This window comes from Callionymus lyra, chromosome 8 (genome assembly GCF_982586985.1).
Source record: "Callionymus lyra chromosome 8, fCalLyr1.hap1.1, whole genome shotgun sequence".
Taxonomy (NCBI): Eukaryota; Metazoa; Chordata; class Actinopteri; order Syngnathiformes; family Callionymidae; genus Callionymus; species Callionymus lyra.
In genome coordinates this window covers 19,050,336-19,068,650 of record NC_141825.1, presented here as the reverse complement: position 1 = coordinate 19,068,650, position 18,315 = coordinate 19,050,336, and the positions used below count along the sequence as shown (strand labels likewise).

The 18,315-nt window shown below is 38.2% G+C and overlaps 1 protein-coding gene across 1 annotated transcript; it reads left to right on the top strand.

Annotated features, from left to right (window-relative positions):
- The first annotated feature begins 4,366 nt into the window (after positions 1–4,366).
- LOC148073930 (carbohydrate sulfotransferase 1) lies at positions 4,367–16,802 on the top strand. The gene is made up of 3 exons (XM_087797216.1): positions 4,367–4,438; positions 11,447–11,618; positions 15,155–16,802. The coding sequence occupies exons 2-3, from the start codon at positions 11,480–11,482 to the stop codon at positions 16,258–16,260; spliced, it is 1,245 nt and encodes a 414-aa protein (XP_087653342.1). The 5' UTR covers positions 4,367–4,438; positions 11,447–11,479; the 3' UTR covers positions 16,261–16,802.
- The last annotated feature ends 1,513 nt before the right edge of the window (positions 16,803–18,315 follow it).

The window sequence follows — 18,315 nt, the reverse complement described above, 5'->3', positions numbered from 1 at the left end:
GAAAACAAGTGTTGAGGCCTCATAAACAGGTGTGTAATGACACTGTAAGACACGCTTAAAGAAACTGTATCATGATGCACATCGATCAACTTCAAATTTTGACTTTCTGTTACAGCTGCTCTGATTGGATGTTGAAAATGACAAAAGATAGAATGATTTAAGCCTCTGATTGGTCGATGAGGCCTCATGAAACAGTGGCTTTGTTTTGAAAAGTTAAAAAAAGGTGCCAGGTTTTATTAGTATATTAGAAACAAATATTATAAAGCAGAGAGTGACATCTAGTGGCCTTTCAAAATCAAGACACTGTATTATGACACAGTATTTTTTTAAGTCTATGACGATGAACTCGTAGGGAGGGAGAAGGACGGACAGAAAGGGATCATGGGTTGAAAGTAATAATATTATGAAAGTAAATTAATAGAATCGGTTCGAAACAATAAATGTCTTTTTAAACACACTTTTTAAAACATTTAATTTGCCAAAACTATTAATATAAACTCATTAAAAAACGGACTACTTACTTCTATAATTTTGCCCGACACTGGTGTAACTCGGCGCCACCTAAGTGGCCCGTTTAGAAGGACGTGATCCTGGCGGCGCAGGCGGTTACAATGTAACGGCTGGTCTGTGCTTTGGTGCGTCATTACGTAACTAGATTGGCCCACATACGATTGTCAACAAAGTGTGGAGGCGTTCATAAGCATGAATCCGCGCTGTAGGCAGGCTACAGGGAGGAACAAGAGATGGAAGCTTTTGTCCAACGTGTGGGATTCAGTGGTATTAAAAAAAAAACCTTTGACTGATTCTGTGTGTGAACTAGTTCCTCAGCCTTTTGACTGTTTTTTTTCCCAGCTGCCTTAAAGGTTGAATCTCAGCTTATGTTGAAAATGACTCAGACTCAGAAGCATTTAAGGAGCCTTTTGCCACTCATCCGATGGCAGACATTACTGGGATGGGGGGGGGGGGTATCTCTGCACAAAAGAGGAAGATAAATGTGTAAGAGCAAAAAAAGAGAGAATCAAGCCCCCCATTTCAAGGAGTAATGGAGCTGTCAAAGGTTGCTTCTGACCCCTCGGTCACCCTCCGGGACGTGGCAGCCATCCGTCGGCGATCGGACTATACGCTGCGGTGGAATGATGGGAAATAGAGGTCACTGTGTCACTGTAATTACATGTGACTGTGGCGAGGAGCCGTGCGGGGAGCGTGATGGTGACAGACGGCGAGGAATGACATCCCGGCGTGATGTTGGGAGCCTGGCAGGAGAAGATGAAACCTGCTGTCATTAAATATGATGGCGGCTCCGGCTGAACGAGGTGGATCGGCGGAAAAGGTAAGGTAAGGTAAGGTAAGGGAAAACTTTATTGATATTGATATTGAAATTGTTTTTTTCCAATAGCCAGCAATTTTTCATAAACAATAAAAAATAATAAATAAAAAATAAAAGAAGAAGAAGAACATAAAGAGGAAGAACAAGATGACACAATCTAAGTCTAAAGATAAAGACAAAGAACATAGGTCAAAGAAAAACAACAAAGACAAAGGATACAAAGACTAACATAGAACAGAACATTCAGATACTTTCACTCCACTCCTGCCCCCGAACTCAGAATTGTACAATTTAATAGCCCGAGGAACGAATGAGTCCCTGAGTCTATTTGTTTTGCACCTGGGTAGGAGCATTCGTGCACTCATTCTGCTTCTCTGCTCACTGATGACAGTGTTCAGAGGATGACTGTCATCATCCATGATGGACAGTAGTTTGTTCAATGATCTCCTCTCAGCAACTGTCACCAGTGAGTCCAGCTTCATTCCAACCACAGAGCCTCCTGATCAACCTGTCCAACCTGTTGACACTCCTCTTGGACACGTTTCCACCCCAACACACCACAGCATAGAACAGGACACTGGCCACCACAGACTGGTAGAACATGCAGAGGAGCTTCTTGCAGATGTTAAATGATCGAAGCCTCCTCAGAAAGTACAGTCTACTCTGAACCTTCTTATATACATGGTCTGTGTTGCAGGACCAGTCCAGTTTATTGTCCATCCACACACCGAGGTACTTATAGTTGTCCACTAGCTCCACCTCGTCGCCTCTGATGGACACTGGACGTGGCTTTGTCCTGGACCTCCCGAAGTCTAAGACCAGCTCCTTGGTCTTTGAGGTGTTCAGCTGCAAGTGGTTCCTCTCACTCCAGTCCACAAAGTCACGTATCAGACTCCTATACTCGTCTTCGCTGTTGTCCCTGATGCATCCAACAATGGCAGTGTCGTCAGCATACTTCTGGACGAGACTCAGCTCTGAGTTGTAGCAGAAGTCTGAAGTGTAGATGGTGAAGAGGAGAGGGGCCAGTACTGTCCCCTGAGGTGCTCCTGTACTGCACACCACAGTGTCAGACTTGATATCCTTCAGCCTGACATACTGTGGTCGATCAGTAAGATAATCCGTAATCCAGGAGACCAGACCAGGGTCCACATGCATCTTAGTCAGTTGGTCCTGCAGCAGAGTGGGTTGGATAGTGTTGAAGGCACTAGAAAAGTCCAGGAACAGGAACAGGACCCAATGAGTACGACCCAATGCTTCAACCTACATGATGAAGTTGTAAAGGGTGTAGATTTATCAACAGTTATTCTTATATGGTTTGCTTTTAATAGTCTATTAAATAAAAAAGAAATCACATTCACAACTTTTGTGTTGCAATTAAACCTACGGCCATGAGAGGGTGTCGGTCGTTATGTCTTCCCCAGCTTGAAGTACAACTAATGTGTTGATTTAAGTGTGTCTTAAATCTTTAAATTGAAATATTTACATTACAAAATGTTCTGAAGCCCCGCCCACTGAAAAATTATTTCACACTCACTCTGCTGTCAATCATCAAGGTTTGTCACTAAGAGTCATCGATCTGGGGAGTCTCCAGTGCCAACGAACACGTTGTATAAACAAAGTGGGGCATGATTGCAGCTGGCTGGAGGAGGAGTGAAGCCATCGTTACATCATAATGGACTCCGCTCTCGTAACCTCTCGTTTGTCGAGATTTCAGACGGGGGGAAAGTAATAACTTTAAAACATGGTCATGATGAGGAACTTACTTAATCTTGGAGAGTAAGGCTTCAACATTTCAAACATGTGACTCAGGAGAGTTGGATTTTCACATTCTGGGGGAGCCCGGCGATGACTGAGGACCAGAGGATACAGTTGATTTTCAAAGCTAGTCTTTGTTATATTTTGGTTTCAAAACAAATAAAAGCAGTTACAACTTCGTCAAGAGTCAAGTGGTCTGTAAATACTGCAACACCAGAGTCAAGTACTCGACAATACTACAAATATTTCCTTATTCCTACAGTATCGCAATATATTGTATCGTAGCCCTTGTATCATGATCATATTGCCTTGGCTCCAACACAGTGTGATTGTCAGTCACATGCTTGTTCACGTCAGCATTTGATTCGTTGACTCATATGTGCTTGACTGGTTGTAACAAAGACCTGCGCTTTACTGGACGGCTTTGAGACCCCTGCCCTCAAAGGTTGCATGAATATTTTCAAGCTCAGACTTGACTCGAATGCTGTCACGCACAAGCACTCAAGCACATATACACACTCACGCTGCTGAACTCTGGAATTGGGACACAGATGTTTGAACAAGCTGCATGCTGAAGAGCTTTATTTTTAACATTTTTAGGAAGAGCTACTTGTGAGCAGAGGAGGGTTCCTGCGGAGGTCACTTCAGACTTGTGGGAAATGTGGATCGGAAAATCTTGTTTAACCGCTATTTAGTTCTCATTAGGAATTTATGCTCGCTTCAGAAAAGAGGACGGGGGCCCATCATGAATTACTTTTTTCTTTCTCTAATTAACAAAATAAGTTTTAGTTACACTTTATTACTAGACTTAATTGATACATATTAATATATATACTTTTCTAAAAAAAAGTGATTGTTTACAATAAGTTCATTAAATTAAGATACATATCTAAACTTTTTTTTTTGTTGAGTAAAAACAAATCATAAACACATCGTGACATGCTAATATGCATCATTTTCAATTTTATAAACTAAATGAAAATAAAACAAATTACATTTTTTTTTAAATAATTAACAAAATATTAATAATCCATTGCATATAAATATACATTGAAAAAAAGGAAATTTTCTATTTCAGAATAAATTTTACGCCGCGCTGGACGCGATCTAAAGTCACGTGTTTAGCACATGCGCCTACGTCACGAGTCGCGCTCCTCAGCATCACAGCGTCAGGCGTTGCTTAGTAATCTCTCGTCCAATCAGAAGCCACGAGTCCTGGTGGGGTCTTCGGTGGGTTCTGCATCCCCTGCCTTCAGTCCGCTGGTGCTTCGGTACCAGCATCAGCACTTCTCTACACGCACATTGTTGCGTTTATGACCCGGTCCGAGTGGGAACATCAGTTCTGCTGCGTTCAAGGTACGTGGGATTTTTTGTACAATTGACATAAATGCTGATGATAAACTCCAAGATAAAAAAAAGTAAATCATTTAACATAACTAATTATGTTGAGATGTTGGTTTGATTCGAGATTCTGTTTAGAAGTATATTTTCCTTCTTAATTCTGCTGCGTCTTTACAAAAGGATGCGTTCATGAACTCCAAAGTTATTTTTTTTTCTAGGTTTTTTTTCTGATCGTGTCACCGGATAAGTTCGTGTTTTATAACATTATATGAGAAACCGTGTTTTGTAACCGAAATATGTGTTTTATGTGTGTTTATAAAGAGATTTATTCATTTCCATCAAGTAACAGGTTTCCCACTGTGTGTGTTTGAGGTGATAAAAAAAAGGAAGATAAAAAGAAGGGAAGCAGGAAACACATTTGACAAAAACATAAAGCTCTGTCACTGTCACCACTGCACGGTATGATATGTACTCGGTTGTTTTTTTTTTCCCAATCTGTTCCAAACCCCGGGAACTATTTGTTCTGTTTACCCTCCAATCCTGTGACGAGGCGAAGGTGAGGGGAGAATAAACAAGTCAATGTTTATAAAAGACGAAGCACAGTTATTACTGCAAAACAAATAAACAAGAACAGCAGGCGGTGCACACCTTGACAAGCAACACCAGGATTGTAAAGAACACTAGATGAAAAATGCTCGTTTTTGAATTTTCAATATCACTAACAAATCTTACAATATTGGCATTTTCTTTAAAAAAAACAAAAAAAACCTGATATTAATTCAAAACAGGCATTAGGTAACATTTCATTAATTGTGTTTCATATATAAGGCACACATGAATAATTTGAAATCATTGGGCAAGAAATTCTGGGGAAAAATAATTTTGAAAGGAAGATATTCATTTAATTTTGCATTGATGAAATAAATATTTACTATTTATGTGACTAGGAATATATTATGAAGCCAACGGTTCTATTTTGATGATATTACACAGTTCCCTATGGGGTGATATTCATGATGGCGGAGGGACAGAGTGTGTGTGTTTTGTGTGTGTGTGTTAAAGTCTCTGGCATAGGGGAGTACACAGAGACATGCTGTGGAGCTTCAAGCGCACATATCATTGCCGACTGACTGGCCGTGGCCCATTTCCCCCCCTTACTTCAGGATAGAGAAGGGATTTCCTGTAAGAGGCAAAATATTAGCAAAATAACAAAAAAAAAAGATTGACCGAATTTCAATGAGATTTCTTAGGAAATGTACAGTAACAAATGTGTCACTTAATCTATAAAGAGAGAAGCAAGAGCTTCTTTTGTAGTGTGTGTTGTGCAAGCAAGTTGGCGGAGCTCATTGCTAACCATGATATGTTAGGAAAATGTCTATTAGGATTAATTTTATGGATGGAACAATATCAACAATAACAATCATAATTGAGTCAAAATAACTGTTGCCTCATTATTGTCAGCTTCCATAAAGCAAAGGTGTGTCGACAATTTATTTATTTTTCTTCTCGTGTAGTCGATGCTTGTAACCATTGTGTAACCAGTTACAGGCAGCTGTGCTATATAACCACTAGAGGGTTTGTCTCCATTCAAACACACCCTAATTCCATCCATTGTGGACCCACTGAAAATAGATACTAAGTTTAACTAACATACAGATGAATTACAGAGCTGCATTTAACTATTAGGCACATTCAAAATTGACAGTGCAGCTTTTTTGAGCCTAATGTATTAATAATGGCTTTTACTTACTGACCTTCAACTGATTTTTTCCTTTTTTCTTTTTTTAATGCGTTTATTCTGCTCATTCAATGAAACCTAGGGCCATTTTAAAACTTAGACTGAGATCTAATGGCCTTTCAGAATGAAGACACTGTATCATGATACATCATCTGGAGAAGCATTTAAAAAAAAAAGGAAAATAACCAAAAATAAATTATTTAAGAAGGTCTGCATGCATTCATCTTAACAAAATAAACCTAAAATGTATCAACAAGAACAACAATATATACGAGATTGCAGTGCAATAAACTAAGTATTTAATTGTGTTCATGAAATGTTGTTTTTTTATTTTATTTTTAGATTTACTTCTATAAACACAAACCTTTTGAAGGCACGGCCATTCTTCCTCGTGTCTACTTTTTGTGCTTCCTGCTTTAAAAATTACAATAATATTACAATAAATTACAATAATAAGCTGTAATTAAAATTACAGCTTATTATTTTAAAGCAGAGAGCGCCATCTAGTGGCCTTTCACTGTATCATTGTTTCATTACACAGCTGTTTCATGAAGCCTCATCAACCCATCACTACACTCAACCATATTTCAAATGCTAAAAAGGTGTTGAATTATGCATAAAGAATAAATATAAGGCAAAACATTGAGTTGAGAAAAAGTCAGTTTGTCAGGTAAAATATCCCTAAAAAGCATAATTGTGGCTAAATGTTTGGCTTTTTTGCTACAATGCTAATGGCAGCAAGAGATGAATATTTGATGGACTGGGACAAAAAAGTCAGTCTGCTTTGTGTTGCTCCAGACTGATCATTACTCTTGTAAATAAACAGCTTCACTCAGAGGATTTGAAAAAACAAACACGGGCGTTTAATAGAAAAACTCTTAGGAAGCGCCACTTACACCCCTAAACCTCTAATTCCCTGACTCATCAGCAACTCCTAACCTCATTTGTGATTTACGGTCTCCAGCTCATCCTCGCACAAATGTCATTATGTCCGACCCTTCAACGGCACCAGGGAGCACCGCACTTCCCAGACTGAGTCGTGCGGTGCAGCCTAACTGTCGGATCAACACGAGGATTGTATTCCCCGGCGTGTCTTGCCCCCGTTGTACCGGTTACAAAAGCAGACGTCGAGAATCAAGGAGCAGATTCTTCCAGCTGTCGTCTGAAAGTCCCTGCTGTTGGTCCCGGTGAGAGAGCAGGGGAGCCAAGCAAATCAAATTTCTCTGATCCATGAAGCATCTGCCAAAGGTCCCCAGGGGGCAGCAGTGAGAACTGCAGAGAAAGTTCTGATCACAACTGGAAATTCGGAAGAAAAAAAAAAAAAAAAAAAAAAGCCATTAGTGAGAAGTCGCTTGATAAACCACCAGATGTGCAGCGTGTTTGTTGAAATGTTGTGGTGAACACATGGATGCAAGAAGGTTTGCTCATAGACGATTCGACATGTTAGGGCTTTGAAAAGTCATTTTTCATAGTTATGTAAATTCATTCTGGATCAATTTACATGAGATATGGACTTACGTGTTGAACTCAATAAAATAAAAAGGCGTATGTATGGAATTCAATTAGTGCCATTAGAATACTGAAATGATTGTTGTTTTTTTGTAATTAAATAAAATAATTTCTTTAAAAAAAATTGTTTTTGTTTCAATAATTGCATTAAAAATACAGAATATTTAAGATTAATTCATTTTCTCTACACAATAAGATTGACATGCTAATTATAAAAATTCATAATACACTTTCTAAAAATTGTTTTCTTTTAATTCATACCTGGTTGAATGCATGACAAAATTGTCATGAAATACTTAGTAAGGTGACCCACAAGCGGAAGACAATAAGCAGTAGTACAAAATAACGATTTAAAATACACAAGAACTCCAGAATTACCACAGGATGGCACCAAGGTCAGAAACGGAATGATCCAAAAAGCAAAAAGTCCAGAGTCCTTTCTCTCAAAAGATAGTCCGGGGAAAACAAGGCAGCAAGACACACAATCCACACAAGAATAAAAGTCAAAACAAACACTCGCAAAAAAGAGAGTAACAAAAAACACTGACTAGGAAACTGTCAGTAACAACAACGTCAGAGGAACAAAGTTGGAACTGCGAGCAGGTAGAGTAGGGGTCTCCAAACCGGTCCTCAAAGGGCCGGGGTGGTGCAGGTTTTTGTTCCAACCAATAAAGAGCCCCCCCCCCTTAACCCAATCAGGAGTCTTCAGAGTGTAATCAGTTGATTGACAGTCTGGTGTTGCTTGTTAAAGCTGAAACCTCATTGGTTAAACTGTACATGCTTGATCGGTTGGAACAAAAACCTGCACCACCCCGGCACTTTGAGGACCGGTTTGGAGACCCCTGAGGTAGAGCGTAGCCGAGTCAAAAATTTACCAGCTGGGACTGGAAACGAGCTGACTCTGCTGGCTGGGGCTCAGCCCCTTAAATCCCTCAGGGCTGATTGAAAGATCACAAGCAGCTGTGCGACTTGCCAACCGCTGTCAGGAACCGGACCCGTCAACTGCTTGAGGAAAAGAAAATGGTGAAGCAGGAAGTACTATGACAAAATAAAACCAAACAGAATCGTGAGAAAGTTGTTGTTATAAAAGTGCCATCATGATTGGCATAAAGTTGGATCAAGTAAGTTGGTATTGTCTAATGGCACTATTAAATAAATAAATAAATGTTGTTGAATTATAATAATTAAAAAATAATTTTGATTTTTTTTAAGATTAGAATATCAAAGTCTATGTGTATTTTTATTTTTTTTATTCAATTAAAAAAAATAAATGGCCAAAGAAATGTAAAATTAAAAAATAATTGTTGTCGTGTACAACAACAGTAGTGAACATATCCATATCCCTGTAAATGGAACATGAATTCAAGTTTTTTTAATAACATTTCAATGATGATCAAACGTTCTTGCATCCACGGAAAAAAATCCTTCTCCTTTCGATGGGTAGCATTTCTAATGCTCCCCCCCCACCCCACTCCCAATAAATCTGGTTTCTTATTGCCATTTTTAGCTGTACTCATGTTGTCAGCTCAATTCAGCCACAGAATGAATGTCTGTGCGGGATAAATGACAAATGGAACATCAAAAGCTGATCTCAGCGCAGTGCCATACATTTACGACCCTGAGAGCCGGCCTGGATCATACAAACAGCGTTAATGGACGTGAGGGAGGGAGGGCTGAGGGAGGGAACAAAAAAAAAAAAAGGAAGGCTCCATCTTTGTCACAAACATGGTCCTCGTACCTGTGGTCCTGATGCTGATTCCCTCAGTGCGGCAGCTGTGAGAGATGGAGATGCAGCCGAGATCATCACTTCACTGCGTTAAAATGTTTATAATCGAAACTCCGTTTTTAGTGTTTACAGCCGGCGGCTGGAAGTATATGAAACTTTCTAGTGGCGCAGACGGCTATATTTATCTGGGTTTGCAGCTTTGAGCTTTAATTACTCATAAAAGAGGAAACAGAAACACAATTATGCAGCTGTGTGCACGATAGCGTGCGTCTTTGTGTTCCTGGAAATTAAATTAATACATTGTTATCTCCGTCATCCTGACCTTTTGCTTCATGACTTTAAAGTCACTGGGAGGAAATAAATAAGGTTTAACTTGCAATTCCATTTGTTATGTAAATTGTCTTGTTTTTTGAGGAGGGCAGTAGTAAAACACTAATCTCACAATACGATACATTTGATACACTTGAATAATTCACAAACAATTTTAGGGACATCTTGTTTTACCACTCCCTTTTGGTTGAATTAATAGAACTATGTCAACCGTATCCTCTCATCCTCAGTCAACACTTGATAATTGCTCCCATCTAGCGGCTAGAAATGAGAAAACTGCGTGAATATCTGCATGTTAATTGTAACTAAAAAAATTGAATTAATAAAATTTGAGTCATACTTACTGAAATATAAACCATAAAAATAACTATAATAAAACAGTTGACGCAGTGCTGTTAAATATCGATACAGTCATGTGAAATATATTTTATTATATCCCTGTGTAGAATTTTTTAGGGTAGGATTTGTCCCCCAGGATTTGAGTTTGACTCATGTGCTTGAATCCTTGAAAAGTCGTGGGTGTAGCTACATTTTTCTTTCTTTACTGATGTTTATTTTGCTGCGGTTTTACACAGAGATTTCATCCATCAGGTGCAGTATTCAACAACAACTTTTTACATAAAAATCCACAAAAAGCTATGGTATTATTCTATTTTTTTTACATTATAAACTCAAGAATATTGTGTTTCAATCCCAGCAAAAAGTGTTCTGTTTTTTATTTAGTTAGTTAGTGGATTTTAACTTTTTACATGTTGTTTTTTCTGTGAATTTGCCATGAAAATGCAACATTGTTATTTCCTACATTATTGAATGTAGCAGTCAAGTCCCGGGCGATCAGATGTAGAAAAAGACGTCTTATTTTTTACTAAATGTAAATGATGTTGTTTTCATCTTGTAAGCCACATTTCGTTGCATTTTTATTTGTCAGCAATATATTTTACGTTGTGTTCTAATGGTGTGTTTACGAAAATATTTGGACAAAATGTTTAGTATAAAGTGTGGGGAAGTTGAGGGACAATGGCAGGACGCCATTTATTAATCCATAGTAGTAGGTAAAAAAGTGAGGTGTCTGAATGTCCTGACATCTTCGCATCTTTGCATCCGCCTTCCAAACCGATTCCAGTTCACATCCAGGACATGATTCAACGCGACACACACCCGCCAACTTATCAACCTCACCATTCCATTAACACCTAGACATCAGAAACACCACCGTTTTTGTGCTGCAGACTCAAAACACGTCTTCTGTGACTTTCATTTCAAATATAAATTGAAGTGCACTTGTTTTCTTTGGTGGTTTTTGACACCAAAAGTATTTCATTATCTATCTTTCATATCTGCGTTATATAGGATCATTCTGTGCAGTACATTTTTATACCTGATGAAGGATAATTGCCTCGTTTTAAAGTTAAATTTGACACTGACATATTTCGAAGATCAGAATCTTATTTTATTTGTATGGCCTTGTGTCCATAAATGAATCTTGTCTGTTACAAGATGGTTAGAATGAATTAATCTAAAGTGTGAAAAATGACACAAGAAACAATAGATTGATAAATATGTATGTCTTGGGGAATATGTGTTTAACATGATGTGAATTTCTGGAAAATAAGGCATATTTTTTCAAAATTAAAGTCCATATACTGGTATGCTTGTAGGTTAGCTGCATCAGTTTTTATTTCTATTTTACAACATAACTGTGGTTGTTTTGTCCATGCAGCGTGAAGGATGTAGAGCATAAGGTGGGAACAGGATGGAGTGCTCCTGGAAGACGGTGCTGCTGCTGGTGTGTGCGTCGCTCGGAGTCCAGTACACGGCTATCAGGACCTTAAGGGACTCGCTGTCTGGACCCTGTCAGGGAACCTATCGCTGCAGGTCCAGACTTTATCGAGGTACTACCAGCCCAAAGATGTGTGTCTCTCTTACAATCGATGTTGGAAAAAAAACAACTAAAATGTTTATCACAATAATAGCCTTAAATCAACCAAATGATCTGCTCCAGGGCTGCCAAGTTTTAGAAGACAGCGACAGTGAGATTCGAGTGTCATGACACAATCAATGAAAAACAACAAATTAGCCTTTTTTTAATATTGATTTATTCAATTTACAAGACTGACGTGCTCATCTTCATGCTAGCTATAGCGCCGTAAACATGTCATGTTTGACAATAGCATATGATTAAAATATGATTCAATTACTTTTTCTCCAAAAGTCTACATTGAAAGCTCATGATAGTTTGTGAGATAGTAGTTCATATCCTCTAAAAGAGATCGGAGGCAGTCATTGATATTAGCTTTGGATAGATATTGATTTATAGCATCATAAATCGGTCATCTTTGACCTTGTCATACATGCAACATATCTTAAATATGATGTGAACTGGTTAAAAGTCGGAATCTAAACTTGTTTTAAACAATAAATAGATTAAAATAGAAACAGCATTCTAAACAGTACCACGTATGAAGGTATTAACAAAGGATTTCAAGGCAGACAGACTGGCGACTGTTACTGTACTGATGCAATTTAAAAACAAATTTCCTACTTATGAATGGCGTTTGGGGAATTTACAATAAAGTTAAGCAAGAAATCTCCAGATTAGTTCAGTTCATGACAGTTACACTGTACGATGTTGGCGCTGTTGTTTTAAAATGTTGTTTAATTGATAGTTCAACCACAATGTTAAACAGTAATCTGTTCCTTTTTAGAGTTATATACAAATATGTTTGTTCATTTTAATGTAGCGACTGGAACTCAGTTGACTTCGTCTTCATCGTCATGCACAAAAACACAGACCTCCATACTGCTCGTCTGTAATTTCCATATTTTATTGAAACCACGACATTAGAAATTGTTTAGAAAAAAAAAAGAAAAAAGTCTATATATTTTTAGCTCGTTTATAAAGCATCGGATCCAAGGAAATCACCCTATATCATGCACATGCAAACTGACACTTTCAATGCGTTTCATTCGGAGCTGAGATGTGGAGCTTCTGCTATAAAAGTATTGAATATAAGTGTGAGAAATGCGCGTGACAATGGGTTCAAATGCAAGACTGTTACACTCAAAAGCGTGACTCTCTCGAGTCAAAATGGAATTTTAAATTCTAAATTCACACTTAAATGAATCTTAATACGACTAAAATTGATGCTCTAGCAGTGTGTCTATAATTGTAAAAACCAATCAGTCTAATCATTATTGATCAACAATCTTAAAATTAAAAAGGCAGCATTGGCACAGAGTGGGAAAAAAAAGAAGGAAATTGGATCATTGACCGAGGAAATCCCAGTAAGTGTTGAGGAAATGGAAATTAAATATGCGTCATTTTATGGTTCTGCTTCAATTCGTCTCCATTAACTTGCTCTCCTGCAATAACGCCGCCGCTCCTGAGTAGAAAAGTATCGCCCTCCTCTGCAATCAACTCCTCATCAGCAGTAATTAGGAGCCATTTGTTCTATATTTAGAGATCCGCCATTTCATGAAGCCTCCTGGTAATCACCAGCAGCCCCACTCGCTGTCTGAGCCCGGGAATCAACTGGCTTTTTTTTCCTTGACGGGACTGATTCATAGACTGTTAGGTGACTTTTGTAAATGACACAGGTGATCATAATTGTTGTGATTTAAAAGCTGAAAAGACAGCCATGTAAATTAGAATTAAAAAAGGATTTATTGGAAAGTGTAGGTGAAGTGGAAACAAACTGAGTGATTTTGTTTATCAAGGATGATTGTCAGAGGTGAGATTTTAAATGGGAAACCTTGTAAGCATCAGGATTGATATACTTTCATCTATAATTTTGTCAGAACCTTCTTACAGAAAATATATTGATCTGAGAATGTGTGTCTCCACCAGAAGTTGAACCAAACTTACTTATTTATTTACATTTGATGAGTTCATTCTTACCTTATATTGGTTTTCTTTATTTTTTTGTTCTTTCCTAAAGTTTCCATAAACTTGTAGTGACAATTGAAAATACAAACAAATTAAATGTAGTTTATAAAATTAAACAGAAAAACTTCAAAGAAAAATATGTGTTTAAAGTATTAAACTCTAAAGATAAATAATTCATTTTGTTCTATAGGTTTATGGTTTGGCTATGATAAAAAATGATATTTGTTTTAGTTAAGGTTAAGGTTAAGGTTTAGGGTTAGGGTTAGGGTTAAGGTTAAGGTTAAGGTTTAGGGTTAGGGTTCGGGTTCGGGTTTAGGTAAATGGTTAAGTTGAGATTATGGTTAGGTTTAGGGTTAAGGTTTGTTTTAGGGTTAGAAAAGGACAAAATCATTTTTTTTTAAAAGTATAAAAATTGAAATCAACCATGCTATATTCTTCTTCTTTATTTAATCTGATAAATAATACGATAACATCATTTAATCATTTGTTTTGTGGCATGTGATTGGGTCCCTGTAGAGTGTCCAGATCACTGTCCTACCCATAGCACAATCTTATTGGTTGAAACAGCAGTTAATAACATTAGCCCAACAGTCCACTTTGTTTTCCTATGGTTCTGGAAGCTCATAAAACTGTAGCAATGTGTGTTTAGCCATTTGAGAAACTCCACTACAGACGTAAGTGTAACAATATGTTTATTCACTGAAAAAAAAGATCATTTTGACCGGAAAAAACTAAACCAATGTAGGGTTACAATTATTAACTCAATTCTATTTATTTGTTTACATTTTCGATCTCAATGCATGTTATGTTGAAATTATAAAACAAAGATTTTGTCTTAGATAAAGAATAACGTAAGAATATGTATATTTAGAATGTGAAGTAAATCTGTGTCATTAAACTTTGAATATTAATAGTTTTTTTTCCACACCAAATTATTTAAACTTTTTCTTTTAATATATTTATATTTATATAGTTAAAAATAAATATTGAAAGGCGTGTAAGATTTGGACTGTGTATTAAATAATTTGAAGCCAATAGTTTCATTTTTACCACTGATGAGTCCCTGGCTCTGACCATCTGTTTTTGACTATAATAATTAGTATCAGCGTGTTGCTATTTTAAACCACCGACAGCACCTTACAATTAGTCACTTATTTTCGCTTATTTGGTTTTCACACAATTGCTGGAATAAAATAGTTTATTTTTCCCTTCAAATAATGGCGAAAAATTGGTTTACTCTCTGAATCACAAGTCTACTTATTGCAACCCTTAACCCTTTTGTTATCTCAGGGTCAAGGTGACCCGAGGGCCGGAAAACGATTTGTTTGTAGTATCCCTTGTGTTGCCTTTTCTTAAAAGGTAAATGACTTCAGCGACTGTGTCTGTATTTTTGGAAGCCAGGGGGGTCGATCACGTTGACCCGGAGGCAACACAAGGGATACCACAATCACATTTGTTTTTGGGTTCTCGGGTCACCTTGACCCTGAGATTACACAAGGGTTAATATAAAGCAGGATTATAATGTGTTTATCTCGCTCTCAGACGCCCGCTGGAGAGGCTCGTGCGAGGAGGACAACTGGATGCCCCTCGAGTCGTCACAGACTCACATCTTGCTGTTTGCTACGACACGCAGCGGCTCGTCCTTCACAGGACAGCTCCTCAACCAGCACCCCGATGTCTTCTACGTCTTCGAGCCCCTCTACCACGTCCAGCAGGCCTTCACAAACTCCAGCAGCAGCAGGATCCGCCGCTCGCTGGACCGCAGGGCTCTGCTGGGAGCCTACAGAGACCTCCTGCTCAACCTCTACACCTGCGACCTTCACTTCATGGAGAACTACATCCGCCCGGAGCCCCAGCAGCATGTCACCCTCTCCTTCTTCCGCAGGAGCTCCAGCCTCGCGCTCTGCTCGCCCCCGGTCTGCATGGACGGTGGACAGACTTCCACGGCTCAGGAGACCTGGTGTTCTAAGAAGTGCGGCGCGCTGAATCTCACCTTGGCCGCCATGTCGTGTCAGTCCAAGCAGCACGTCGCCATCAAAACTGTCCGGATCCCAGAGGTAGGAGACCTGCGCACCCTGACTGAAGATCCACGCCTGGATCTTAAGATCATCCACTTGGTGAGGGACCCCAGGGCCATCCTCGCCTCGCGCATTATGGCTTTCTCGGATCAATTCCGCGCTTGGAAAATATGGAACGCCACAGGCCGCCAGCCTCGGTATGTGGATTTGACCCAGATCACCAGCACCTGCAAAGACATGGCCGGCTCTGTCGCGACCGGCCTCCAGAGACCCGCGTGGCTGCGCGGACGATATCTTCTGGTGAGGTACGAGGATCTAGCCTTCAATCCCGAAGACAAGGCAGCGGAGATCCTCAGGTTCTCAGGGCTGGAGATGGATCCTAGAGTGAGGAATTGGATCACCAAGAACACCAACAGCAACGTGTCGTCAGCGTCTGACTGGAACTACAGGTACTCCACCACCAGAGACTCCAGAGCGACCGCCGAGAGCTGGAGGTTCCGTCTCAACTTCGACATCGTCAGGACCATCCAGATCCTGTGTAACGACACTTTGGCCAAGCTGGGATACAAGCAGGTTCACTCTGTAGACCAGCTCAGAAACCTGTCTCTCAACTTAGTGGAACCCCTTTGACGACCCAACTGGCAATTTATACAGGCGTGTTGTAAAGGGATAGTTCAACCAAAATTCAAATTTAACTCATTTTCTAGTTACCCTCATGTTGACTAAGGACTGGGGTTTTTATAGTAATCCATGTCTTTTTGGAGTTATAGGCAGTGATGTATATCCCTTTGACGGGCGATTTTCTGAAGGCATTTGGATATTATTAAGTGTCTTTTTGGAAGAGGAAAATAGAGTTCCATTCATGACTGTTAAATGTACATTCATATCTGCTTATAACTAAAAAAAACAAAAAAAAAACAGATTACGCTAAAAAAAAACTAAAAAAAAACCCTTGGTCGATATGAGGGTGAGTAGAAAATAAGTGAATTAGAATTTTGGGTGAACTATATCTCTATGTAAGGACTTAAGTGACTGTGTATTTTATGTATGAAATACGGAATGTAATTTTCTTTTCTTCATGTGATCAAAACTACGGGTTTCAAAGAAAAAATAATTTATTGCAGCTTGTTTTATTCGTGTTTTTGTACAAATCAGATTAAATAAATCTTTAGAAAAACAAACATGAATTTATTGTCAACCATAATCACACATTGTAAAAACAGAAATAACATTGTTGTATTTAAGTACATTCTTCGTTTTTTTGGTTGCGTTTTTTGGATACCAGAAGCAAATAAACAACTCATAACACAATAGGCCAAATTCCTTTGGCTGTCTCAATCTAGGACCAAACTAAATGAAAATGAATCAAGCTGCTCTTAACAGTAAGAATGAGTCTGATTACTATATTGTTCTTTATTCTTAAAGGCTCCATATATCATAATTATCCTACTCATCAAGCAAATCCTCTTTCACTTATCTTATATTCAACTCTGGACTCTTTATAGGTCACAAACCAACATGAACATTACAGTGTCCTAAGGACAATGTGCTACAGAAGTTGATTGACAGATGGCATTTAAGTTTGCGTAAACAAACTAAACCATTTTTATTGTTTCCTTCCATAACAAAAAACATATTCATTCAAACAAAAGAAAGAGGAACATTACTGTGTTTTGTACTTCTTTTGCATGTTTGCAACTGTTTTAGTCCATAAATTGTAAGTAAATCATCTGTAGTTACAGTATATTAAAGACCCTATACATATTTTCCAAGAATGTTTTTGGCTCCCTCTAGTGTAGGAATAGCTGCCATGTTAGCTTTGAAAAGTGGAGTTGTGTCGTAAAGAACATTGTTAAAATAATAACTAGAGGGTTCTACTAAATAATTCACGACAGTTGAAAATTAAAGAAATCTTTAAAGAAATTGGCTAAAAAAGAAATGTCAAAACGTTGGAAAAGTCACTTAAACTTTCTGATTGAGTCAATAACACATTACATTGAGTAAAAAATATTTTCAATTAATTAATTAGATTATATGCAGACATTCATTTGGTTTATCAATACAAATGAGGAAGAAATCTGGAGCCAGAGCTGCATCGGGTGAGAGGCAGGTGCAATCTTCCCAGAGTGCCATGAGGACATAATTACTATTATTAAAATAGAAGAGCAACTTTAACGCTCAACCGTCTAAGTCCCGAACATTATTGCAGGCAATCATGGGTGGAATTAACAATTATGCCGGGCATTTGATGGAACAATTTAAAGCGACTCTGATTTGACACGTGTGGCAAGGGAAGCGAGCGCTATCGATAATTAATTGACTCTCTCTAATGTATTCCACACCAACACACTGACATATGGATTAAACTGGTATTGCTAGTATTGGACAATATGAGCAATTTTCATTATTCAAATGCATTTTTGTTTGAGAATATTCTTTTTTTTTTCATTTGTTGAATCATCATGACGTTAAAACTATAGTAGCACAGAAAGTGGACATTAAATAGACCTTAAAACTTAAGTCAAATAGATGTTTTACACTATAAGGTAAGGTAAGGTAAGGTAAAACTTTATTGATCCCTCAGGAGGTCTCCTTTGGGAAATTGTTTTTTTACAATAGCCAGCAATATTTTCATAAACAATAAAAAATAATACATAAAAAATAAAATAAGAAGAACATAAAGAG